The 27,262-nt window shown below is 31.1% G+C and overlaps 2 protein-coding genes across 4 annotated transcripts; both read left to right on the forward strand.

Moving 5' to 3' along the window:
* Nucleotides 1–38: 38 nt before the first annotated feature.
* Nucleotides 39–6,651, forward strand: LOC123197305. 3 transcript variants are annotated; one of them, XM_044611537.1, is made up of 7 exons: nt 39–302; nt 535–797; nt 3,796–3,876; nt 5,098–5,334; nt 5,680–5,757; nt 5,844–6,061; nt 6,220–6,651. In XM_044611537.1, exons 1-7 carry the CDS (start codon nt 188–190, stop codon nt 6,320–6,322), a joined length of 1,095 nt encoding a protein of 364 aa, XP_044467472.1. In that variant the 5' UTR covers nt 39–187; the 3' UTR covers nt 6,323–6,651. The 3 variants fall into 3 exon arrangements, with proteins under 3 accessions (XP_044467472.1, XP_044467481.1, XP_044467489.1); XM_044611546.1 differs by having other exon boundaries at nt 40–302; nt 6,258–6,651; XM_044611554.1 differs by having other exon boundaries at nt 43–302; nt 535–731.
* A 5,843-nt stretch (nt 6,652–12,494) lies between these two features.
* Nucleotides 12,495–21,371, forward strand: LOC123208886 (serrate RNA effector molecule-like). Its single transcript, XM_044626504.1, has 12 exons — nt 12,495–13,010; nt 15,035–15,156; nt 17,104–17,161; nt 17,338–17,412; nt 17,529–17,603; nt 17,680–17,727; nt 17,907–17,975; nt 18,071–18,874; nt 18,961–19,009; nt 20,006–20,283; nt 20,361–20,540; nt 20,905–21,371. Exons 1-12 carry the CDS (start codon nt 12,544–12,546, stop codon nt 20,963–20,965), a joined length of 2,286 nt encoding a protein of 761 aa, XP_044482439.1. The 5' UTR covers nt 12,495–12,543; the 3' UTR covers nt 20,966–21,371.
* The last annotated feature ends 5,891 nt before the right edge of the window (nt 21,372–27,262 follow it).

Raw genomic sequence — 27,262 nt, forward strand, 5'->3', positions numbered from 1 at the left:
AGAATGGAAGAGTAAAAAGAAAAAAAAAAAAAGAAAAAAAGATATTTTAATTGCCCTCTTTGAGATTGATTTTACTAAATTCCAGTAAAGGTGAAAAAGCCTTACACTTCAGCCAAAGTTTCCCTCCATTTCTCTCAATCTGGAACTTTTTTTTGGTTTGAAGAAATAACTTAATCGACATTCCAACATGCCGTCGTTAAGCTGGAAGCACCAATCGCTGATTCAAGCGTTGCTCACTCGCGGCCCTCTTAAGGAAAACGACTTCCATGAAATCTTCTCTGCCGTTACCGGCAAGAGTCCAGGTTTTTTCCTTTAACTTTTTTGGTATTTTAGAAATATGGTGAGATTTGACTTGTTTAGTTTGCGAGAAAGTGCCTAGGGAGATTTCTTGGTTATTTGTTTGAAAATTAACCTAGAGCATTCATCTTCTGATTAAGTTTTATATTTTCATTCTCTTTGATTTAGCTTCTAAAATCTTCTACTCAAGGTAGTTGAAAAAGCTTATGATTAGCTTGTAATCAATTTTCCGTGAAGGTGCTCACCAGGAACTGTTTAATGAGTATCTCCTAAAGATAAATAGGGAGCTTTCATCGTGTCAGTTTGAGTTGCGTGGGTGCAGAAACCAATATGATGGCCATGTTTTTTATGGGGTGGTTAACAATGTTGCCGACGAACATTCCAAGCTTGGAACAAGATACTCTATTCCACAGATCGCTTTCTATAAGGGCATTGTAAGTCTCGTTGTCAATTCTTATTCGTTGAAGCAAATAATTGCTTTTACCCATGTTGGTTTCCAAGTAAGTTATTTCTTTTCTTTAGTGCAATTCTCCAGTCTGTCATAATTAGACAATGGGAAGTAATGTAGTCAAAGTGTTTGGTCCTAGTTAATTTCATTCATTCTTGACATATATCTCTGATGGAACACTTTTGTGAGTGTGCATATATATTTTAGGTATATATTTATATTGAACAAACATGAAACATGATGGAACATGTGGTAGCCTCATCTAGGAGGTTAGCTTTTAGAACATATAAGTTGAACTGATTTCTTTTCGTCTCTAAACTTGGATTGGAACTTGAGTTATTGCTTTCTATGATTAATGTTTGGCAATTTATTTGGTTTCACTTGTTGTACAGCAGTATACAAGTTTTTGCTGGCAAAATAAACCCTCTAGGGACCCTTATATAAATTGAGCATGTCTTGTTATTGTAACCATGTGTTGTGTATTTATACAATAATTCTGACTCTTGCATTGGTGCTTTTCCATTTGTCAAAGACTTTACTTTCTAACAACAAAACTAAACTGATAGAATTTTGATACCTAATTTAGTTTTAGGAATACTTGGCTTAAATAAATAATAAAAGATTTGCTTGGATGATTATTGTTCTCCCTCTTGCTAAGCTTTATGAACATCCAAGTGAAATATTCTTTGTATATGTGGAGTTATAAATTTTGTTCTTTCAGTAGTGTTTATTTGCTCATGGCTATTTATGATAAATATTTGAACCAGGCTGCTGGAAGGTAGGCATTAGAAATTTTATAAAGTTGATGAAATTTTGATGATAAGTTTAGTTTCTGACAAGCATTTTGAAAAAGGCTTTCATAAAGTCCAAGGAAATATAGAGTTTTCTCTTGTTTTGCAAAAATATGGATTGTGATTGTATGCTTTTCATCTTATTAGGGTACTTAAAAATACAAGAAGTATCAGAAAACTGAAAATGCCATATTTTGGTAGCAATAAAACTATATGCGAAAGTTTTGAGTACATAATTAATTGATAGTATATGATCATGTGATTAAGTAATTTTGAATAATGATAAAATAACACCTAATCACATGATGACACATCATCTGGGTACCTAATTGTGTACTTAAAACTGTATGCACACAACATTGCTTTTCTGGTAAAACTCATATTATACATCTCATGTTTGGAGTTCACGGGATATGGTTGTACAGTTTACTAACTAGTTTGATGAATCTCTGAATGCATAATGAATTCTTGTATATGAGAAACAGGCCAACTTGGCTTAAGCTCATTACTGTTATTTTACCTAGAGTGATTATAAATTGGTTTAAAGAGAAGAAAGATGCCCATTTAACTTACTGTTATTCTTGCTTTTTCACTAAAAGAGTACTTATAAACTGGCTCAGGAGAAGAAAGTTACCCATTTAGCTTATGAATATTTTTGTTTCTACTTATTGTGAAATAATTTGGTTTAAGAGAAGACAAATGCTCCTTTGGCTTGATAACCATGTACTTTGGTTGATCGGTAAAATAGAAGGAGCGGAGAAGGAAACACTCTTCAAAGAAACTTCTAAGTAACTGTTTTGATTAGAAAAATTTTCATTCGAATCTAATGTTGTATTTTGTTGGAGAAGTGATAGGAATAAGATTTTGAATAACCAAGTCTTTTGTTATATAAAAAGAAATTGTATCATAGCGTTCAAATTTTTTTGTTTATCGGTCGACTCATCCAACTTTTCTTATGATTCCCTATTTCATAAAAAAGTACAATCTTTATAGTTTTGTGCTGTACTATCAAGTCAAATTCTTCTTTTGTATCAAAGTGATCTTCTTTTGTTGGACTCCATTGAGTTTTCTATTTTAGCTTCGGCCTGCCATGATTTCATTGAGGAATTGGAATTCTTGGCACATATCAACAGTTAGGTTGCGGAAATATTTCAAGAGGCTTAGTTGCTGCTTTGGATGTTGCATTGGGCTCATTTCTGGCCAATTCAATAACTATCTTTACTGCAACGGCATACACTATTTTGATTTATTTTTTATTTATTGCTTTCACATTCTATCTTCTAACTTCGAAGTTATCTTTTATCTTTGCAATTAAATTATGTTCACTGCCAGACCTTTTTTGTGTCAGGTAGCTTTAATAGGGCACATCTTTTTGCCAAATATTAGTCAAATGCTGGATATCAGTTATATGTGCAGCACTAGTTTTATAGTCTTCCTATATTTTATTTTTTAAGCTTGATCTCAAAGGTCAGGGAGCATCATCTTCTTAATTTAATAATCAATATTCCTAATGTGTAGTTTACTCAGTAAGGGGAAATGAAGTAAATCTCTTTCACTTCATTCTCTAACTACATTTACAGCAGGTATGACATCATCTCTAACTGATCCTTGATTAATATGGCCATTAGAGTGAGAAAAGATGGGGTCATTTACCTTTCCACATCAATTCCAGGAGAAAAAGGTAAAAGAAATGATGAGAATAGAAGTATGCAGGCAAAAGAAATTATTTGGAAGTTCTAAATGTCAGTAATCATCTTGTCAAAGTCAGGAATGATTGGTCCTTAAACTTTAATAAATTCTTAATATCTATTTTCTGTTTTTGGCAAACCTAAATCTAGATATGAAGGCAAGCTAACAAATGAAAAAGACCCTTAAAGTTTCTATTGTGAAACAAACCAGTCAAGGAGAACCTGTAAAATTATCTTCACTTTCTTTCTAAGGATGCCATCGGTTAACATTCAGTCTATTCCCTTTTCTTTATGTGCCTCTCTTCTGTTTCATTTTTTGAGAAAACTATCTTTATTTTTTTTATGTTTGCTTTTAACATTTTATAAGTCATCTCTCTTTATTTTTTTATTACAATTAAGCACCTTGCTTTACATTATTTAATTTTTGGACTGTTCTTTGGGCTATGTTTATTCTCTTGTTCTTGTCTTAAAAAATAAGTGCATATAATATCTATCAGTGCGTAAGCCTTTTTTTCAGTAATGGACTTTTTTACACTCTTTCGTTTTGTATTCAATTGATGCTAATCATCAGATAGAAGCAATTGCCCAAGATGTGATGGCTCAAGGTAGCATATCCAACATTGATGCTCTCAACATACGACTAGAAAATCAGGTTTAGTATTATTTCCTAATCTATATATGTTTACAAGTCAAAATATAATAAACATGATCTATTTTCATGAAAATTCAAGTTTCTGTAGGTGGAACTATAATCTAGGAAATAAAAAAAATTAAAATTAATTATTTTCAATTTGTTACTGAATTATAGCTTTAAACATTGATGAGATGCAGCAACTATGTCGATATATTCTTTGTGAATAACTCAAAGAACAAATTAAGTGAATTATAGCATATCAAGTATGACGAATCAAAACTTAGGAGTCAAAATAATCAGGATATTAGCTTTAATTCACCAAGTTTTTATTGACTTTTGGTCAACATAAATTGTTTTTAATGTTTCATATCATTTTATCTGTTAGTATGAGAAACTTATCTAGCTTACATTAGTTTTGAGGAATATGTTGCCATAAAGGGAAATTGACCTCAGTCTAGCTCCATAAATTAGCGTTGAGGGGTTGGAGAAGGAAGTTGTTAATTTAACCACGATGGTGTGTTATGTCTAAAAGGCAAGAGGAGAGCATTAATCATCTTTCTTCATTGTCTCATTGCCTTAAGTTTATAATTAAACTGATACAGACTTTGGGAGAACAACATCCAAAAGCTAGTTTTTGAGGGTGGAGAGTCCAAAGTCAATATAAATCCCACACTAGAATCTCATACTTCCAATGTGAGACTCAAGTCACATACTTTGCAATAGGATCGTAACACAAACTTAATCAACAAGACGCAATTGAGTTGTTTCAGAATCCTGTAATTCCCTGTACATTGAGCGGTACTCTGTATTTGGCATTTTAAAAAAAGGCTACACTACAAACATAGATTTAGGTTGTTCATTATTTTCTTGTATAGGAGTGCTGCTATTTTTATTTTTGGTTTATTTGGATGGAAATGCTTAGAAAAGCTTCAGGAGATAACAAAGAGGAGACCTGATTTTATGAAGTAGAGTTCAATTTTATGCATCTCTTTGGTCTTGCATCACAAATGAATTCAGTTATTTTTTCATTATTTTGGATCAAATTTTTTTTTTTTTTTTGTGATTTTCATCTTTAATCTAATTTTCTGGTTTTTTCTAATTAATAGAAATTCCTGGTTGATTGCTTGTTTACATTATTGTGTTACTTTATTTTTCTATTTAGCAATAAATTCTTGCCCTTTAGAAAAAGAAATGAGAAATCATTCTTAGTTCTTTATGATTCTTATGGTTTATTTTCAGGTTCTTTCTGGTATGGGATCCCAGTTACAAAATGGTGTTCATGTCCCCTCTGCATTCAGAAATTTCACAATGTCTCAGAAGGAAAAAACTTTGGATGATCTAGTGCAAGACAAGTGGCTTAATTATATAGATGATGGTAAAATAGGACTTGGTGTCAGGTCTTTCCTTGATTTGCGGAGTTGGTTCCGCAGTCTGGACATTGCTTCCTGTGAATTATGCAACGAAGCTGTGCTGAAGGTTGTATTCAATTGTTTCTTTGCTACTCTTCTTGCGAAATCAGATTGATGTTTGTTTAGTAACAAGTTTTATTTTTGTTTTGATTTAGTCTATATGATATCTGATACGAACCTTAGGAGAACTACACCTCAAAAGTTAGCTATATCCAAGTCTCATACTTTGCACTTGGGATCCTAACAATATCCCTTTAGCTTATCTGATAACATTAATAGAAGTACTTTCTGGGTTGTTCTTGATGACTGGTTCTTGCAATTTACGACATAACTGAAGCATTAGTCATATTTTAAGCTGAGTTGCTATAACATTATTTGCTGACTCCATTGATACTTTAATTATATTTGATAGGGAGAACTGTGCCAATCTGAAGGTTGCCTGGCTCGGATTCATCACTACTGCCTAAAGAAAAAATTTTCTCAGAAAATGGTACAAAGTCCTGCCACATTCCTTTGTGTCTTGTGTATTATGACAGAATTGCTTGATGACGAATCTACTAACTTAATTTGTTTCAGGGCGCTGTAGTTTGTCCAAGTTGTGGCATGCAGTGGCAGCTTGAAGCACCTAAAGAACCCTTAGAGGAGGCAAATGGGCTAAATCAAAGTGAGCAACCTGAAGTTGTACGATCTAAGAGAAAGAGGCTTAGAAATGCTGATGTTGATGGTAGTTCTTCTCAAACATTTATATCTAGTTCGGATACAAAAAGAGTAACTCGAAGCTCTACCCGTCAAATGTAATGCTCTTATGACTAAGATGGAAATTGGTTCACAATTCTTAGTTTTGGGTAACAATTAGTGCTATGGACAGCCAAAACGGCGTGTATAATTTAAATGTTGGAATGAACTTATATTGCATTAGTGATTAGCTTTTCTAACAGACTTCTTTACATAGATGGACACTCATGCAAGCACCTGATTTCTTCATTTCAGAAAAGCCTCAAACTCCTTGTCAAGAGATGAATTGGCTAAAAGTCACAGGTGCAACCCTTCTGTAAATTTCATATTATAAGTTTTATTTTGATTTATTGAATTATCTACACACTATCCCTAAAGTAAGATAGATGACTGACAGATGATAGATTTGGTGCTGAGTCGAATCCAAACTTGGTTAGTTCGGATATGACTCAATTTGAAAGAGTTGGGTTTAATCTGAGGTTTCAGCTCAATGAGCTCTCGTCAAACCAACTCGAGTCTAGGTTTCTTTATTGTTGTATTTTGAATCTTGATAGTTATGGAAAAAATGTAAAGTCGTTTTTTGTCGACATTCATGTAGCTCTCTTCAAACCAACTCAAGTCAAGACTTCTTTATTGGTGTATCTTGATAGTTACAAAAAAATTGTTAAATCTTTTTTTGTCTACTTTTCTTTTTATTTTGACATTCATAATATCCTTAGAATTTCTCAATCAAGTATGATTCTATTTCCTTCATTAAAGAAAAGAATATACATTAGACAGATATTAATAAAATAACTTTCTTAATAGGTAAGTAATATCACATAGAGATTCATTATTTTGCCCTGGAAAAAATTCGGCCACCACATATGTCAAGATTAATTGATATGCACGGTAATTTTTCCTTGTAGAAGTGGGACGTCGTCGTCTAGTTCTCTTTCTAATTTTTTTAGGCATCAATTTTTTGGTTCCAAGCATTGTGCTCTTATCTGCCAATACCTTCCCACATATATCACAAGTCCTGCACTCATATATCAGAAGCATTGAAACCAGAGATTAGTAAAACTGGTAAGGTATTTGAACTTTTAAGTAAAATATTCGGGTTCGAGTCTTACCATTTATATTTATATTTAAAACTGAAAATTTTATTGGAGTTCTCGTTAAGTCAACCAAAGAGAAACCGAAAATTTAAAAATTAATTTCAAATTAAAGCATTGTTATGTGTATACACATAATTTTATTGTTCAAATTAATGGTAAAAATTGTTTGGCCATAAATAATTGATTTTTTAGGACTAACTTTGTTTATAGGAGACCCTATTTCAAAATTTTAGTGCCTAATGTTTCAAATACACTTTCTCAATTTTGTTAATTTATATTGAAATTTTGAAATATAACAATTTTTTCTGATAAAGTTTTAATATTTTATACATATATTTGTTCTCAACTTAAAATTTAAAAAAAAAAAAAAAGCTATTTAATACAATTTCCCTTTTTTTCAAAGGAAAAAGAAATTCGTAATGAAAGGATTTTATTAGAAAGGACAGATTAAGGTTAAAATTACACATAAAATTGCCACCAATTTGCAAATTAATTGAAAGAAAGAAAGAAAGAAAGAGATTACTTACATGAAATAACCATCTATGATCACTTTGATGAGTCTCAGACAATGATCACAGTAACCGAGCTTTTGAGTCATTAACCTTGTTAATGGAGTCTCCTAGTCTTTGATTGTAGTTGGAGAGATGGTGGAAAAGTCTATTTAAATATAAGTTTCTTAATAATTTATAATACATATTTCCTTGGGGAACAAGAAATAAATCCCAAATTAGCTTTAGGGTTATCATCATACACTTTCCCTATGGGGCTACTTTTGGGAGCAATGCTATGTGTGTACTAATATGGATATAACAAAAATACGTTTTCATATAACTAAATGTTATTATTATTTTAATTTAAAATTATTTAATCAAATAGAATAATGTTATATTATTTATTTTATATATATAAATAGATACATACTTATAGGAGTCATTATGTGATTGAATATTTTTTAATTCTTAATTTAAAATCATTAAATTATTTCATGACATATATAAGTGTGTATCTATTTATATACTCAAAGTGAGTACGTATAATTTTATTGAATCATCTATGTGTACACAAATGATGTATTATAATGTGGTTAAGGATATTGAATTAAGGATAAAATAATATTCAATCATATGAAAACACATCATCAATATATATATTTTTTGTAATCAAAGTATATATATATAACATTATTCATCTAATAACATATCAACGTGAATACTTAGTTTTGTTCCTACAACCCATAGGTATGAAAATTAACTTTGGCCTTCCTCCACATTTGGAGAATTATCTTATACTTGAAGGATTATCTTATACTTCCCTTTATTGGCCTTAATTAATTAATTTATTTCATGTAGTTTATTTCATTTAATCTTATGAGATTGTTTACCATCAAACCCAACACTTTTATTTGTAACTAAAGAAAAAAAAATCTCCACCTTGAGGGATATGTTAGGTTCCATTTTAAATTTTAAATTTAAAATATATTTTATCCCTTCCCACCACTTACTAACTTTCCCACCCAAGGTTTCTTAAATTCTCAAACTAATACCTACTCTCACTCGTACGATGTTAAAATTAATAAAATCTATTAATTTTAAGGTAAAATCATCATTTAATTGTTAATAGTTAAAGATATAACAATTTATATCATTTTTTTTCTTAATTTGAAAAACTAATAATTTTTCAAAGATTAAGTTTTGAAAAATCATATTTTCTCCCCTAAGGTTTTATTTTCAACTCATCTTTCTCTAACGACTAGAATTTGGTTGTGACCTCTTTTTCTTTGCCACCGATGATCTCGCTCTCAACACGATCTCTTATAGATTAGTCGTCAACTACCCTCTAGTATCATCTACATTGTTGATGAAGACGCCAAAGAAGGGGGCGTTTGATTGCCAGAGGGAAAAACACCAGAGGAATTTTATCAGATAAATGAAAACTTAACAAGGGAAAAATATAACTTTTTAAAGTTTAATTATAAGAGTATGTTGTTAGTTTTTTAAACTAATGAGAAAATAGATACAGTTTTATTATTTTTGATATACTACTAGTTAAATAACAATTTTATCTTTGAAACTAACTAGTTTTATAAATTTTAACAATTTACGGATGAGAGTTTGATATTTCAAGATTTAGCGGGTCTTAGTTGACCTTGGGTGGGAATAAGTCCTTTGGCCAACTTCAAAAATATTTTTTTGGGCCCTCTTACTTGGTTGTTTTTATTAAATATTAATATAGAAAAAAAATTCACATAATTTACTGTGTATTTATGATTTTAATTTTAATATTTTTCTAAGAGAGAAACTTAATATCTAATGTTTTTTCAATTAAATGTTTCTTTAGATTTGCTATATAATTGCATATTCTCTGAGAAAATACAGTTGTAAGAAGTTTGATATATTTACTGAGAGGAGGATTTAAGAAATTCATTGAGTTAGTAACTGATGAAAGGGTATATTAGACTTTTAATTTAATAAATAGATGAAACCATCACATATCATTGGCAACAAGGGTGTTCCTAAAGAGGATAATATTTTTGAGCTCGAATGTTAGGAATGTTCACCTTGTTAAACTTACGAGTTTGAAAATTTCTTATATGAATCAACTAAAAATTATTGTTTTGATGAATATGTATCAAAATGATATCAGTTATAGTATCGAACCGAGCTCAAAACTAGATTTGAACTTAAACCCAAATTCAACTCTTTTTTAACGAGCTGAATTTGACAAACTTGAGTTTGATTTCACTGAAATTAAACCGAGTTCAAACTTAGACGAATTTAAATTTGAACTCGATTTGAATCAAATATAATCTTATTAAGTATAAGTATGATATTTATCTATTTCATAAGGGCTAAATAAAGTAGATTTGAGAAAAGAAATTAATCGATGTTTGTGGTAACAACACTACTAGTATCACATTTGAAAACATTTGGTGGGTTGAAGTCAATCAATCAAGAATTATTTGTGGAACCCAAACCAAATCCAAGAACAATCCCAACCCCAGTGACCCATCTTTAAATTTAATAAACCAGGGATGGATCAATAGGGTTTGATCCACAGATGAATTTAAAAAGAGTTAAACTTAATTTTAGCGTAATTCGAATTCAACTCAATTTAAAAGACTCAAACTTGATCTTAGGATTAAGTTTAATAAGATCAAGTTTAATAAATTCTCCTAAAATCAAATCGAACCTGAACTTCTTTATTGACGTATTTGATCAACTACGGAAAAATGTGAAATACTTTTTTTCGTCTTGTCTTCACTTTTTATTTTAAACTCATTCCTTTCCCTTTAAATTTCACAATTAAAGATGATTTTATTTTCCTATATTAAAGAAAAAAATATGCATAAGACATATATTAAAGAATATTTGTTAGATAATTTTCGAAAGTAATATAAAATAGAGATAGATGATTTTGCCTTTGGAAAAATTCGGTTATCAATTCCTCGTTACCAAAAAAAATATTGGTTACCACATTTATTAAGACAAATTAATATTCAAAGGTTATTTCTTGGTTGAAGTCGTATGTCTAGTTCTTATTTTATTCAATTTTATTAACGTAAACAAAATTTAATATTTTTGAAACTAACGAAAAGATATTGATGTTTTAAAATTTTTATAAATATTATTAAAAAAATTTTAAAATTTTAAAATCCCTTAAAAATGCTTATTAATATTTTAATGATTTAATTTTTTAAAGAGAAAACAAAAAAAATTAAAGAGAAAAAAAATAAACAAGAGGAAATAAACAGAATAAAAAAAAAAGTTAAAAATAAATATTTGCTAACATAATTTGACATAAATTCATAAATGAAAATGAATGGTAGTAGAAAATCTACCTTTTTCAAATTTTAAGGTGAAATTTTGTCTACTCAACAAATCATGGATGGGAATAGACATGGTCAGGCTTCGGCCAGGTTATGTCGTGCCAACCTTAGCTCGACTTGTTGTGTTGACAAGTTAGATTGTGACAAGGTTTGCCATAATGCAAACTTTGTAAGTTACCCAATTTACCAGTTAATAAAAGCTTGTGACATAATCCACACTATAGTGGGTCTTGTTATGTCAAACTCTTAATATCTGACCTATTAATTTAATAATAAAATAATTTTTGTTAAATTAAATAATTAAATATTATTAATTTATATTTACTTTCAAATTCCTAAAATTGACAACAGTATCTCAAAAATTATGGATCGACCTATCAAATTATATTTTTTATTTATTTTTAAATTATGTAAAATCATTTGTGTATTTTTATTATATCTATTTGTGTTCAAATTAAAAAAAAAAACTATAAAATTTTACTTAAAAAACCTTACTTACTCTTACAAAGCTCTATTATAACTAAGTCATTTTCTTCCAATTTGAATCTAAAAAAATAATTTGTCTTAGTTGTTTAATCATATTTTTCGTTTAAAATATATTAAATTTTTTCACTATGAAAGTATTCAAAAAAAAAAAAAAAATAAAGTTATAAAAATAAAATAAAAATTAAATTGTTAGAAAAAATTTAAAAATTGTTTGAAAAAAATTAAAATTGAGAAATTTCAAAAAGTTTAGAGAGATGGAGATTAAAGGGAAATTATAAAAATAAAATAAAAATTAAATTGTTAGGTAAAATTAAAAATTGAGAAATTAAAAAAAATATAGTTTAAATATATTAAAACGATCTATTTTTAAATATATTTTGTTTAATAAAATTAATTCAATTATGGTTTTTAAGAATATAATATAAATATATATATATATAAAATAACAAAATAAATATAAAAAATTATATCAAATTATATGTATGTATGTATTTTTAAAATACGGTTTATAATTTGATTCAGTTTAAAAATTATTCAAACAATAATCCAAACTGAAAATTATTTTAAAAAAATTTATTAATCTAAACTAAATCATAATTTTTAAATAATTTAATCTGATATTACAATATAAATCTAGTTATACATATTTTTACTATGCATAATTCGGACAATTTGTAAGCTTGGCATGGCTTCCTAGGGTAATGGACCATCCCACCCATGGCTAGGATTTTGGTTAAAATAATAATAATAAATCAATAAAACTATGTGTGTCTATTTTTAATACATAATTTGTATACATAAATAAGGTGTTATTATATTATTGGATGTTTCTTTATCATATGATAACATATTTTAAAATAATCTAATTACATGATGATACATCATTATATATATAAATTATGTACGAAAAATAAGTACATATAACATTGCTCATAATAAATAAGGGGGTTAAAAATAACAATCCATCCACAAAACAAAACAAAACAATCACACGTAAATTTTTTTCTCTATCTTAAAATCTATCCCCACGCAAGACAGCCACCCTGTAAAAAACATAAAGAAATAAATAAATAAATAATCTTATTCATTTCATTTACACTCCATCGTCTCCTGGTTCTAGGGTTCCACAACCATGGCCCAAGTATTGAACAACATGGCGGTCGATTCACTCGACCGTCGTCGCGATCGCAAAGACAAATCCTCTTCTGCTGACGACACCACCCTTGAAAACACCACTGACGCATCCCAGTCCTCTCCACCACCGCCACCTCAACAGCAAACTCAACCCCCACCGTCTTCTAGAAGACGCGATAGAGACTCGCGAGAAAGGCGTGATGATCGAGACCTTGACCGTCCACCTAACCGTCGTGGACCTGATTATTATGACAGGAATCGCTCTCCGCCGATGGCTAGAGATAGAGATAGGGATTATAAGAGGCGTAGCACATTGAGTCCTCCTCAGCCTGTTTCGTATAGAGATAGAAGGCACTCGCCGCCACCGAGAAGGTCGCCTCCTTACAAGCGGTCTAGGAGGGACGATGGAGGTTATGACGGCAGGAGAGGAAGTCCACGTGGCGGTTTTGGACCTGGTGATAGAAGGTAGGGTATATTTTTTGGGTAATTATGTCTTTGATTTAAGAATTTGATTTTTTTAGTGGGTAAATGTGGCAATTATAGTCGTTTATGAGAGATTAAGGAAGCTAGGCATAGTTGAGTTAGCCTCATAATTCTTTCTTTTGAAATGCCTTTTGTTTTTCGATTGGTTAGTCTTACTATAAAGTTATGTTTTGAATTGATTTTTGTTGGAAATCAAATAGAAAAGTTGCCTGGCTTTTAATTATGACTGGCTGTATGAAATTTTTACTAAGCTGGGGATGTTGATTTTTATATGTGATCTCTATAATGAGCATAGGCGTAAATTTTGAGAGACATTTAAAATTTTTCTTCCAATTACATATCTGAAACAAGTTATATCGAGAAATTTATAATTTGTATTTATGGTGTGAAACATACTGATACTCATGAATATTTGTCGCGATTTCCTCTTATGACCTCATAATGAAAGTAGATATAATCTTAAGTCAGATTTTCTGTCATAATTACGTGGGGGAATGCCAATATGAAATCAACTCAGAGGATGGATTATAGAGGGAAAGGGAAGATAATGAAGATAATAGAGCCATGATAATCTTTTGGTGAAAGATTTAGGAGATAGAAATTTGGGATATAGTCACTGTTTTTGGAAAACATTGGAGTGCTGGCTACATGTGAATTTTTTTACTTGGTAGATGTTATTGGGTACCTATTGCTGACAAAATTTAGGGCCTTCACTATATATTTTTGACATTATTGCCTTTAGGAGAGACTAAACATTCTGCTTCTGAGTGAGAAACTCTTGTATTTATTTGGCAAAATAATGTAGATAGGGTTAAGATTATAGCAATAGGATATCACCTCAAATTCCTAATCAGTGAATACATAAAACACTTATATTAACAAATTGCTTGATATTATGTTGATTTATATATTGTAGACTTTTTATCTTTGTGGCTATGATTGAGATGTAAAATATGCAGCCTTGATGAGGACAGTGATGTACAAATATAGGACATGGCAGTCAGTTAGTCATTACTTAGAAAATTAAGAGACCTGGAGTAGAAAAAATGGCTTACTTTTATACATAGCCAGAGGAAGAAGCTTGACTGCATGGGATGATTATTAGCAGCTCTGTGCCCCTGGATCATACCAGAAAAATGAACTTTCTTCTAACATTCATGGCATCTCAAGCCATCTAGAGGCTGCTTCTGCTTTTTTTCTTTTGGGTAATTTCTTTGGTTGTGATTTCCTGAAATAATTTGTGGATACTGTCCAAAGTCATAATGATATTGATTTTATGTCATGGGGTGACTGGTCCATATCCTAGATAGATCTTTTAGTGTGAGACTCCTTCACATACTGTAAGCAAATTTTATTTCAAATGTCTGTTAGATTCCTTTGACAAGCTGAGAGATATTTCCAGCTGTTGCGACCTGCATGAACTGACTGTTGGGTTACATTCCTGTGATATGTGTCTACCACCTTTTTCGCTTATTAATGTTGTCTGCATTTCTTGTAGTTGAGCTATAATATGCTGGGCTAATCTGATGATGTAAATATGATAGTATGTAGATATTTACAATTTTCAGGCATGTAATCAAATGATGTTTTCAGAAAGTTAAAAGGGTGTTTAGATGAGTTTCACTGGCAGTGTTAAGTTTCTTGGTTTGTGGGGGTCGGAAGGATGGTAACTTTCGGTTTTTGAAAGTGATTACAGAGGAAATTACTTATTGAAATCAGTTTATGGGTAGCTAAAGCTTCATAGTTTTTTCTTTAACAGAGACGAGGTAGCTGTCACTGTGCAGAAGTGCACTGATTTTCCCAAAAAAAAAACCTAATACTGTTTACTGTGGCTCTATATTCTCTGCTCTTTTTGTTCATGCATAGGGTATTCCTTTGATTCTTCTCATGGGATTATACATTCAGTGTTCCTTCATCCACTTCTTATAAAAGGGTATTTTGAATTTAGCATTTTGTTTTGTTAAAATATTTGTTGAGTATATTGATTTATGCGTTTGTTGCCATAGGTTCGGGTACGATTATGCTGGTGGATATGAACGTGAGATAGGGGGCAGACCTGGCTATGGTGATGAAAGGCCTCATGGCCGGTATATTGGTCGGCCAATAGGTGGTTATGGTGGTCCTCCAGGTAACTGCTCAAGTACTTTGAAGTTGCTACTGCTTCAAGTATTCAAATGTATTCCAATTAGCAAGTTCTGGAAAAGTTTTGATCTAGTGCTTTGTTGAATTGTTCTCAAGCAAGGAGTATGCCTTGCATTTGAGCCCCGAATGCATGGCTTATTCCTTATTATTGACTTTTTGTTATATAACTGGTATAAATATGGTAACATAATTGATTGATTCTCTTATTTCTGACTTTGTTTTAGAACTGATTTAAATTGGTAATATAATCGAATATAGTCTATTTTGTTTGACATCTTGGTCCATTTTGTAGCTGTAGTATTTTCTAGTTTAGTAACTTCTTTCCATATATGGACTGCCTAATTTTACTAGTACTAATTTTTCACTCTTGCTGGATGTAGCACTGCACATTTATTGCTATAGCATCTACAATATCAAGTTACTATTATATTTTTAAGTTCTTGTTTTCAACTCAAAGCACTTTGTTATTTGGTGCAAGATTCACTAGCAAGTGGCTTCCAATTGAGGTTATTCTGAAATTTATTGTTGCATGATATGAAGTATATTGAAAAGTATGAAAGTACTTGCATTGTCAATTTTATATTGTAAAATTATCAAACCTATGACATACCCTACTTCTTTAATTGAAAATGGTGTTTATGATACTCTTATGACTCTAGTATTCACCCGTGTACATACAATTATAAGAGATGCACTTTCATTTGTCTTAAAAGTGTGCAATGAATTTGGGATTTATTATAGGGTTATGCTATAGTAACTTAATATTGGACTTAATTTTAATTCAAATTATTTCATCTTTCTTCTCAAGTTCATCAATTCACACTAGGTACATGCCAATAATTAACTCTTGAATTTCAAATATTTAGGTTCTCGTAGCCTATGTCGTTAAAATATCAATAAAATAATATACATTTGTAATGAGTATTAATGATGATGTGTCACCATGTAATTGGATAATTTTAAATTAAGGATAAAGTAACTCTAATTACATGATGACACATCATCATTCATACACTTAGCATCTCTCTTAAAATATAACCTCATGTGTTGATCTTTTATAACTTGTAGTTCAAGTCTTTGCTTAGGAGTAGCGCATTGGAATTTCATGATTATCTCTTAAGATAGTTTTGAGGACTGAGTTTGAGGTAGATAGCCTGGAATGCTTTGCTTTAAATATTAATAGGTAGGGGTGTGCATAATTTGGTTTAAATTGTAAAATTGGACCAAACCGTTCAAAAATTACAGCTTGCTTTGCTTTGGATAAATTTTTGAAAAGCTGTTTTTAGTTTGGATTGCGATTCGTACGATTTTCAAATCGAATCAATTTTAAAAAATACATATGTATAACTATATTTGACAAAAATTTTTGGTAAGTAATTAGGTGTATAACGTGTTTTTTTACTTATTTATTTTGTTATTTTCTTTATATGTATATTGTATATATTTCATATTTATTTTATATGTTGATATTATGTTTTAGAAAATTATAATTCAATTAATTTTGTTAAATAATATATATTTAAAAGTGAATGATTTTAATATGTTTAAATCGTAATCCAAACTGGAGCAAACCCTTTTTTTATCAGTTTGGTTTGGAAATTTTTCTTCAGTTTAGTTTGAACAAACTTTTAAATCATACCAAATCTAACTGTACACACCACTATTAATAGGAGTTTCATGATGATAGAGTTGATGCACGTAGTATTTGCTTTTGAAAAACCTGTAGATGGAATAAATATAACAATATTTCTGGAATCCATTACATGTTGAAGAATTTTAATTTACGTCGATTCAGGAGACCCCCGTGTTATGATTTTTATGAATTTTAGCTGGTTGGTCAACTTTTATCTGGTGTGGCTGCATATATTAGTGTATATAGAACACATCATTGCATTTGTTGAAGTAGAACTTATTGGCTTCTCTATCTTTGTAGAATGGGATTCAGGTCGTAGTGGATACAGTGATGTTCCGAACACAGGGAGTGCGCAAAGGTTAGAATTGATGGTGTTAATGGACTTTAATATTTCTTGAGGTTTGATTTATCCTTTATTTGATAATTCCTCCATGGTGTTCGCTCTCTTCCATTATTTCATTTGTTTTCAATTCAATGAATTGGAGCCTTATTTGATGCACAAATAAACGTAACATATTATGTAATTTCTATCAGGGAGGGCTTGATGTCATACAAGCAATTTATTCAGGAGCTTGAAGATGATATACTACCAGCTGAAGCAGAGCGAAGGTACAGAATGCTGGCTGTTTAAATTGCTCTAGAGTTAGATTGTGCTCTATACTTACAACTTCAAGTTTTAGAAGGAGAAATAACAGATAAGGTCACTTTGGCCCTTAATTTTGCAGATATCAAGAATACAAGTCAGAATATATTTCAACTCAGAAGCGAGTATTTTTTGATGCTCATAAGGATGAGGAATGGTACTATTCATCATTCTTTGATTTCTACCTTTATTTTTCTCATCATTGTGCTAATTGATTGTGCTTTTGCACATAGGTTGAAGGACAAATATCACCCAACCAATTTACTATCAGTCATAGAAAGGTGAGGTTTCCCACCTATTTGATGATGATAGGAATTTCTTAAATTAAAATTAGTTTGACAGAATTGTGAGGCTCCTTATTTTCATGGTTGTTGACTTTTTATGTCTCTCCTTAAAAAACCCGTTACCATCTCGTATCATGTTGGTAGTCAGTTAATCATATTGGGGAATTTCTATGTAGGAGGAATGAACTTGCACGAAAAGTTGCAAAAGATTTCTTTCTAGATTTACAGAGTGGGACATTGAACTTGTAAGAGCTGCAACTCCTTGATTACTTTCATACGTGTGCATAGTTTACTTCGTTTTTTTTTTGTCTGTAAGCTTATATTTACTTTTATGATGCAGAGGTCCCGGTGTAAATGCCTCATCATCAAATAAATCTGGACAGACTAGTGATCCAAATTCTGATGATGAAGCAGATACTGGTGGTAAAAGAAGGCGGCATGGTAGGGGACCTGCTAAAGAAACTGACCTTCTATCCGCTGCTCCTAAGGCACACCCAATTAGTTCAGAACCTAGAAGAATCCAAGTTGATATTGAACAAGCGCAGGCTCTTGTGCGCAAACTTGATTTGGAGAAAGGAATCGAGGAAAATATCTTATGTGGGTCTGATAATGATAAAATGAGTCGGGAGAAATCCCATGGTGGCTCTACTGGTCCGGTTATTATCATAAGGGGGTTGACCTCTGTCAAGGGCTTGGAGGGTGTTGAACTTCTGGATACACTTCTTACTTATATGTGGCGCATCCATGGTGTGGATTATTATGGGATGGTTGAAACAAGTGAAGCAAAGGGTCTCAGACATGTTAGGGGAGAGGGAAAGAGTAGTGACTTAGGTGGTAATGGGTCTGAGTGGGAAAAGAAACTTGACTCTTATTGGCAAGAGAGATTAAGGACCCAAGATCCATTAGAAATAATGACTGCAAAGGACAAGATCGATGCTGCTGCTTTTGATGCTTTGGATCCCTTTGTTAGGAAGATCAGGGATGAAAAGTATGGGTGGAAGTATGGTTGTGGAGCCAAAGGTTGCACAAAGCTTTTTCATGCTGCTGAGTTTGTGCACAAGCATCTTAAACTGAAGCACCCAGAACTTGTGATGGAGCTCACTGTCAAAGTCCGTGAAGAACTGTATTTTCAGAACTACATGAAGTAAGGGTAGTTTTCTAGATATTATGTTGATTTTCTTTGTACTTTTTGTAAGGATGCTAAAGTAAATTCTTTAATGCCACTGACAGTGATGCAGATGCACCTGGTGGGACACCTGTCATGCAGCAACCTTTACCGGTATGATTTATCTGATTGTTATTTGTCCTATTCAATCAATGCTTTTTATTTTAAGGAGATATTTTTAATATGAATGGGCCAGCCAGTTTGACTATATTTACAATTGGCTGGAAATATTGGAATAGGATCACTGGCACTAAGAGTTGAAATGCTACTTTTATATTATTTCTGCAAACTGATTCAAGAGTGCCTTAGTCCTGTTGCTGTTTCCTATCTTAAAAGTCTTGCTAACATTTTACAGGTGCTTTGATTATTTTGTAAACTTCTTATTACGTAGATTATTGGAAAATTTATTTATCAACAGATAGGGCTGTGGCTATAGTACATGTTAGTATCCACCACAACAATTGTTTGAGAAGTAAGAGTTTTGTTCTCAGTTAGTAATATCTTTTATGTTCAATCAGTGATTTTCATTTTGTCTAAAGAAAAATTTTCTTGATTTTAGTTTAAGGATTTGAAAGAATAGACACTGCAAGAGATGGATAAAGTAGGCTTAGTATCAAAGCTTTTTTTTTTTTTGGTAATAATTGAATATGAAGAAAGAGGGAAGGGATCATAGCTGTCAGAATGACTTTGAGTTGAAAATAGTTTTTCAATCTTTTCTGATGCCTGGTAGCATATATTTGTCTTTCTAATCTGATATTGTTAGTTTCATCTTCTTTTTGGAGTTTGTAATTAAGGCCTTTTTCATTTATATGTATAAGTTCATATAGTATGCCTAAAGGTTGTGCTCGTTGGTTTGCAGCTATCGTATACTGCAACACATTTCCACTCTGTTTGACTTGATGATGCATATCATGACTTCAAAAAATTGACTTTATATGGAACTAGACGCTAGACAGCATAATATATATAACTGCACCCTCATGATATAATTGTTCTTATGGGTGTTTTAATTATAATTGGTATATCTTATTAAACAAAATTTATTATTATCACCATCAGTGATTGTTGGTTTTTGGAGTCAGTGTTGCTATATACATTTTTTCTTTGCAGAAAGAAAAACCACTGAGACGCAAGCTGGGTTCAGACAACCGATTAAAAGATGAACGTGGAAACCGTAGAGATCGTGACTATCGAGCTAATGGGAGTGATAGATATGATAGGTCTGACAATGCTCAGTCTAGTGAATTTCCATCCAATAATGATGGTCCTGATGGAGTAAATCATGATGAACCGATGTTTGATGCTTTTGGAGGAGGCATACGGGTTGGGCCTCCTTTTGCCTCTGATATACCCCCTCCACCGGTGTTGATGCCTGTTCCTGGTGCTGGGTAAGTCAACAGTTTGTGATTCATTTGAAAGAGTTTGGCCATCTTTCTAGGGAGCTTATATATGCCTGTAATTGCAGTCCATTGGGGCCTTTTGTCCCTGCGCCACCTGAAGTTGCTATGCGGATGTTTAGAGAGCAGGGTGGTCCTCCTCCTTTCGAAGGGGGTGGTAGAAATGGGCGGCCTGGGCCCCAACTAGGTGGACCTGGCCCTATTCTTTTGTCTCCTGGTTTTCGACAGGATCCTCGACGATTAAGAAGGTAAACTTTGTTCAGGCTCTCACATTATAAACTTAATGAATGTGACATGGTTGTGTGGTGAAACTATTAAATTCTGTTAGTCCACATGAGAGCAAATTTAGATGGTACTGAAATTATAGTTAGTGAATAGCATTTTGTGGCATATAAAACTTTTACCTTTAAGGGGAAGGACAGCTTTACTTATAAAAGATTTGTCTCCTAAATATTAATTTACTGTAAGGTGAAACACAAATTTCCCAGTTGATTGAGGAAGATTCTGTTTCTGGAGAAAGAAAGAACTCAGTTCATTTGATTGTTATTGTTTTATGCTGTTTTCAAATTTTCACCTGTGATCAAATCTCAGCAAATATTTAATGTCATGCAGCTACCAAGACCTCGATGCACCAGAGGATGAAGTCACCGTTATAGACTACAGGAGTTTGTAAAGAAGTGGTGAATTGTGAAAGAGGATAAGCTGATATTTTTGGAGGATCGGGTCAACTCTTGCACTACCGGGACATCAATTTGCAATGGTAAAAGAAACCACATTATGCTTAGTTAATTAGAATGTGTATCTAATGCGGGTAGCTCATTGTTTCTGCATCTGTGGAATGACAGTGGTACTTTGTCCTGCAATGTCTGAGTTGTGTGTTAGTGATCCAATTTCCAATTTTTCCCCCACCGTTTGACTGGCTTTGAAAAAAGATTTTCTTTTTACAAATTTAGGGTGGGTTTATACTATGGTTAATGAAGTAGATTTTTATTAGTTGCTCATTTGTTTTCCCCTTGGTGTTGAATAGATGATAAACCAAACATTTTGCTTTCCTTTGGACAATAAGATATTTTGATGGTAAACTCCTGGGCATCGTCTGATGAGTTTTGAGTAGTTGCCTATGTCATTCTGGACTGTGTAAGTCTTTTTGGTTCTCAAATTACGGTTTATTATACAGTGTTCAGCATGGACAGCCTCAAAATTTGCTGGAAGCAAACATTTAACAATAATGAAAACATTAAATAATTTGCAAAAAATAAGTGTTCTGAGAATTTAAAGCTAGATCATTATATTTTTTAACTAAATATTTCTATGAACGTACTCGTATTAACATTTTAAATGAGTTGTGCTCAATTTTTAGAAATAGCAAGTTTCTATCTATGTTATTATGATTGAATAAATGATTATGAAATGTTGAATTAGCCCGTGATAACATTATACAATGTTTGTGTTTTATACTCAACAAAATTAAAGGTTGAATTATAGTTATCGATACTTGACGGTGTAATATAGATGAGAAACAATATATATTATAAAGTATATTTAATTAATATAGTATAATGAATGTATTATATGATATGATATAATAAAATGTTTTAAGACTGCATACGAGATAATTTTTTTACATATAATTCCAGTGTCAGATACAACATTTGACTGTCTGTTGTATGTTAAAACAAACAATAAAATTATGTGTATTTATATTTGAGTATCTAATTATATATTTATATAATATATCATTATATTATTTTAAATTAATAATAAAATAATACTATTTACATAATAATAATATATCATATAGTATTTGATTGGATACTTGATGCACCGTAATATTACTTTTTGAAATATCATGTGGTTGTGGAAGATTGACATCTGGTGCCTAATAAGTAGAACCATTAAATTGAATCCCACTAAAATTGAAATGTTAAGCAATAAATAATTTGTGTGTAAGATTTTGGAAACATAATAATTATGAACATCATAACAAGTATATCATGTTATACTTTTAAGTCTGTATTTTATACTAGGCTAAAAGACTTATTCTCACCCAAGGTTTAACCTATTTTCAAATACATATTCGTAAAATTTTAAAAATTTAAACATTTATCTATAAGTTGTCATTAAACCCAACCGCAACCGTTAGTTATAAAAGGTAAAATCATAATTTTATCATTAAATCTTAAAATATTAAAAACTTATATCATTTTCCTTCTATAACTAATGGTTTTGATTAAGTTTAACAGTTTATGAGTAAATATTTAGGTTTTTGAAACTTTACGGGTGTGTATTGGTATTAGGTTAAACCTTGGGTGGGAATAAGTCTTTTGGCCTTTATACTATAATCAAACTGGGCTTGAAGCCACATCTGTTACAATTTTACATTTAGAGGCGAGCAACAAGAGAATATGTTTTTATAAAAGCTCACCATCTAACTATCAATTTAGTCCTTATATCCTATAATCTTACACTTTCACCTTTTGTCTCATCTTGGACTAGTTCATCCTTTTACACGTTAGTTAATTATTATACAACAAATTATTAAAGTGGCAGTGGCCATAAATCATCAACCAGTTGCAAGCTTGAAGCATGACACTCCAGGATCCAGACATATGATTCCTCCAAAGAAGAAATAAATAAACTAGGATGTTATTGATAATGATGATTGAGCCATAGATTTAGGTCAGTTTCAAAGGTAAAAGAAAGGGAAATTCGCCTTTGGAAAGGAAATTGGAAGGTGGAAGGCAAGCTTGAGTGTCAAACGTTCAAAGGCCTGGATGGGAGTCCAGAGTAGTAGCATTAGGCTGAAGGTACCGCAATGCTGCAATACAAGCTTGGACTTGAGCATCAAATTGAGAGCCCAAAACCATGAGCCACCCACAAACTTATCACCAAAGAAGCTAAAGGTGTTCGAAATGATACGAGAGCCAAACTGAAATAGTATTAGAATCATAAACCGATCCAAAGAATAAGGTTTTCATAAAACCGATTTGGTTATTGGGTTAAAATATTATGAAAATCAAAATTTCAGTTTGATTTTTAGTTTACTAAAATTTGAAAATTGGGTACCAAAATCAAATCGATCTTCAAATTGAATAAATAATAAAAAATATTTTCTCTTAACAATATCATTAACCAAAAGTCAAAATAAAAAAAGAATTTAAAAAATCTGTTGGCTTTCTATATTCTCTTGGACAGTGTGAGAACATGTGGCGTGCTACTATATTTTTCATTTCTCTATTTTTTGAGTCTTGCCTTGCCCAGTTCCCACTTGGCCTTAACTGATTTTCATTCCTCAACAACCAACCAACCCATAAAAAATTGATTTAAAATAGATTATTATTATATAAAATTCAAAAAATGGGTAACTGAAAAATTCAATTTGGTTATCCAAGAAAATCGATTTGATTATCAACCAATTTTGAACAGCCCTCAAAGAAACCATTTGGTTTCAAACACAACTTACTACAATCACATCAAGTGCCAACGAAATAAAATATGCTCTCATGAAAACCATTTAATGCGTGTCACCATTGATGAGAGATCCCACTTTTAGAAGATGTTTATCCTACTCAACATGCTATTTTTAATAATCCTCTCAGTGTTTATCTTACTTCTCTCAGAATTTCTGTTGAATTTTACTAACTTAGAAGCGTCTAAAGATGACAATAATTCAGTCACCTTTATCCTCCTCCACAATGCTAACATATTCCACATAGAAGCCCCCACAACTCCATAATTTTTTCCTTGACGCACAAAATAATCATGATGATTCATAGTTGAAAATATTTATTGAAAAATTTGACAAAGAAAATCTCCACTTAGACGTGGACATAAGGATCCAATGCCTCATCTCCAATCTTGTTCGAAGGTGATGTCACCCGTCTAATACTTTGTTAATCACGTTTCAGTTTTAGTGTTTTATCAAAAGTTTATATCTTTAATTTACGTTTGTTACATGAGTATATCTTTTTATGTATTTTATAATATAATTCAGAATCGTTGTATTACCAAAATATTTAATGAACAATATATTTCATTATAAGCGAATAGTAGCCAAAGACACATGAGGTGGATGGGCAACACCTCCACATTTTGCGTACAAGGCAACACATGGCGACTTGGAAACTAGTTTATAAAAAACAGATGACTTGCAAGACAATTGGGGCTATGTTTTCTGTACACTAACGCAATATCTCACACAAAATACACATCTTTTGAGTCACTGCTATAACATGACATGAAATAGAGGGTGATATTATGGATTGGTGAGTACAAGTCCAGGGACAAAAGTCTAAGATTGAGGGAACTAATCTAATCTAGCGTTGAGCCGGACCAGGGGAATGGGTAAATCTGATTAGAGTGTTAAAAAGTTTTTTGTTAGTGGCACCAACCCCACTAGCTCCTTTTGACTCCATGGTTGTTTTGCAAAGTCTAGGAGTAGGATGTTGAGTGAGTCTTGAGTTGGATGACGTTTGGTAGATAAGACAAAGTCTGCCTAATCAAGACATCCAATTTGAGTTTAAATTTAATTTATGTTTAAAATGTGAGATTAGATTGAATTAGAGTTTAAATTTTGAGATTAGATTAAAAATTTATCCACAAGTTTTTATATATATATAGTTGAGCAATCATTTGTGAACACAAGCAGAAATCAAACAGTAAAATAGAAAATTTTTTACTTTCTTTTCTTATTTTCTTATCAATTTCCTTCCTTTTTTTTTTTAACCTTTCCAACCAACTCAGGATTTTCATTCAACTCACTTTAAATGGTCACCCCAATTTCCTCCACCCAAATAAATGCTCCTCAACAAGTAACAAAGAACAAAATAAGATTTTGAGTGGTTGGACTTGTTGATTGAAAGCCTACATTTATTGTTAGCTATTAGGTTTTCTGGAGAGACTGTAAGAGAGTTGTGGTATGAGAATACAAAGTATCATCTTTTTGCGTCTATACAATTTTATATTTATAGACTAAGAGAAAAGAATTATTGTGAAATTATATAGTTAAAAGCAAATATATCTAAATCTTAATACATTGAATCTAGATGTTTAAGAAGATGTGTTGATTGTACTATTCTGTAAAAATAGGATATAATTATTTTCTCGTAAAAATAAAAGATAGAGATAAAATACAATTGAGTAAATCGTAAAACTAATAAGACTTACTTTTTTAACTAGTTTTAAACACTTGTATTATATCTATTTTTTTCGTGGGAACAAAAGCTTTATCTTGCACTACATCCATCAACATGCGATTCTTTCAATGGGTGTATCAGATGCTATCAAATAATAACGATTTATTGAGAGCAAACCTTTCACAAATGGTATAAGATTTCCCTAGGGTTCATGTTCGTAGCTCTGAACGGATAAGTTAACAACAATAAGCAAACTAAGAGGAAAGTGAATTAGGGTTTTTAGAAACTATTGATACAAATTTAAAGGAATAATGCAATTGACAGTGCTTAATGAAGGTTAATTATTTTTAATATGCTTTATGAGAATGTCAAGAGATTTTACAAATAATCAACACCAACAAAATAACAGATTTGGTTTGGCGCAGTTTAAATTTTTTTTCTAAAATTAAACTATAAAAGACAATTTAAAAAAATTTCCAGCCAAACTAATTTAAAAAAATTTGGTTTGATTTTATTTGAATTACAGTTTGAACCTATTAAAAATCATTTAATTTCAAAATTTTCAATTTCAAAAATTTCATACTTAATAAATAATAATTAAATTATAGTTATCTAAGATATGAAATACATATATGATAAACATATAAAGAAAATGACAAAATATATATAAAAACCAAGTGTTATACCTATTTGCTTATCGAATTTTTTTTGGTCAAATATGGTTTTTTATATATGTATTTAAAAAATACAATTTACAATTTGATTCGATTTGAAAATTGTTTAAACTGTAACCCAAATCGTAAACTATTATTTCTAAAATTTATTAACTTAAACCGAATAAACCAAATAAAACTAAACTATATTATAATTTTTAAACAGTTTAATATAATTTTATGGTTTAAATTAAATTATGTATTCTCCTACATATAACATTAAAAAAAAAAGTTAAAAAATTAGAAAAAAAAAAAAAAACGCAATATATAAACATACATCTGCTCTTTCAAGCTATCTCTCTTCAAGCGTTTCATTACTCTTATTTGACAAAAACCACAAGTTTTCCTTCATAATACATGTACTTTTCCAAATACTATTAATCTTTACAATCATTAAAGATCTAAATTATTAAAACTGATATGGAAAATTGACAAAAAATTGAAAACAAAATTGAGTAACATATGGAAAATAGTTGTTCTCCCTCTTTATAGTTGACAAAAAAAAATCCTTTAGACAAAAAATAAAGAATTAAACAAATGGAAAACTACCAACAAATCATTTTATAGTTAAAGATGACAAAAAAATTGGACAAAATTTGACAATTTGTTGTTTTCGAATATTAAAATAACACCATTTAGACCGAAAAAACAGATGGAAAATAGTTATTCTCCCCTTCAGAATGAGAAACTGTCTAGGAGGAACAACTGGATATTAACACACACTGGTTCCTTTGGCCGGGGCCTGGGGGTGGTGTACGGCACTGGAAGACAAAAACTAAATAAACTTTTGGTTCTGAATTTAGCTTAACTTTTTTATTGATGGCATTCAAGTGTTCAGAAGTGGCCACAGAGGAGATGACAAATGCAAGCTAATTCCATCCAAATGACGAAAAAATTAGTAAATTCCAGTGCATTGCACCACCTAATTCCCAGATCAAGACTACCAGCAGAAGAAATACCCACAAGCAGGTAATCCTAACAGTTACAAGATCAGTCTCACAGTTCACCCATTTCACAATAATAATAAAAATAAGAATAGATATTTTATTTGAGCAATCCATATTAACAATAAGTGAGATAGGACATGAACTTAACAGTGTCACCAGAGGACCAGATTAAACC

This window comes from Mangifera indica, chromosome 2 (genome assembly GCF_011075055.1).
Source record: "Mangifera indica cultivar Alphonso chromosome 2, CATAS_Mindica_2.1, whole genome shotgun sequence".
NCBI classification, from domain to species: Eukaryota; Viridiplantae; Streptophyta; class Magnoliopsida; order Sapindales; family Anacardiaceae; genus Mangifera; species Mangifera indica.

Excerpts from the sequence above, each read along its gene's own strand:
- LOC123197305 (XM_044611537.1), top strand. The coding sequence starts at position 188 with ATGCCGTCGTTAAGCTGGAAGCACCAATCGCTGATTCAAGCGTTGCTC. Across the intron at positions 303-534 it reads CGTTACCGGCAAGAGTCCAG|GTGCTCACCAGGAACTGTTT; the intron begins GTTTTTTCCTTT and ends TTTTCCGTGAAG. Across the intron at positions 6,062-6,219 it reads CGAAGCTCTACCCGTCAAAT|ATGGACACTCATGCAAGCAC; the intron begins GTAATGCTCTTA and ends TTCTTTACATAG.
- LOC123208886 (XM_044626504.1), top strand. The coding sequence starts at position 12,544 with ATGGCCCAAGTATTGAACAACATGGCGGTCGATTCACTCGACCGTCGT. Across the intron at positions 17,604-17,679 it reads GCTCATAAGGATGAGGAATG|GTTGAAGGACAAATATCACC; the intron begins GTACTATTCATC and ends TTTTGCACATAG. Across the intron at positions 18,875-18,960 it reads TATTTTCAGAACTACATGAA|TGATGCAGATGCACCTGGTG; the intron begins GTAAGGGTAGTT and ends TGCCACTGACAG.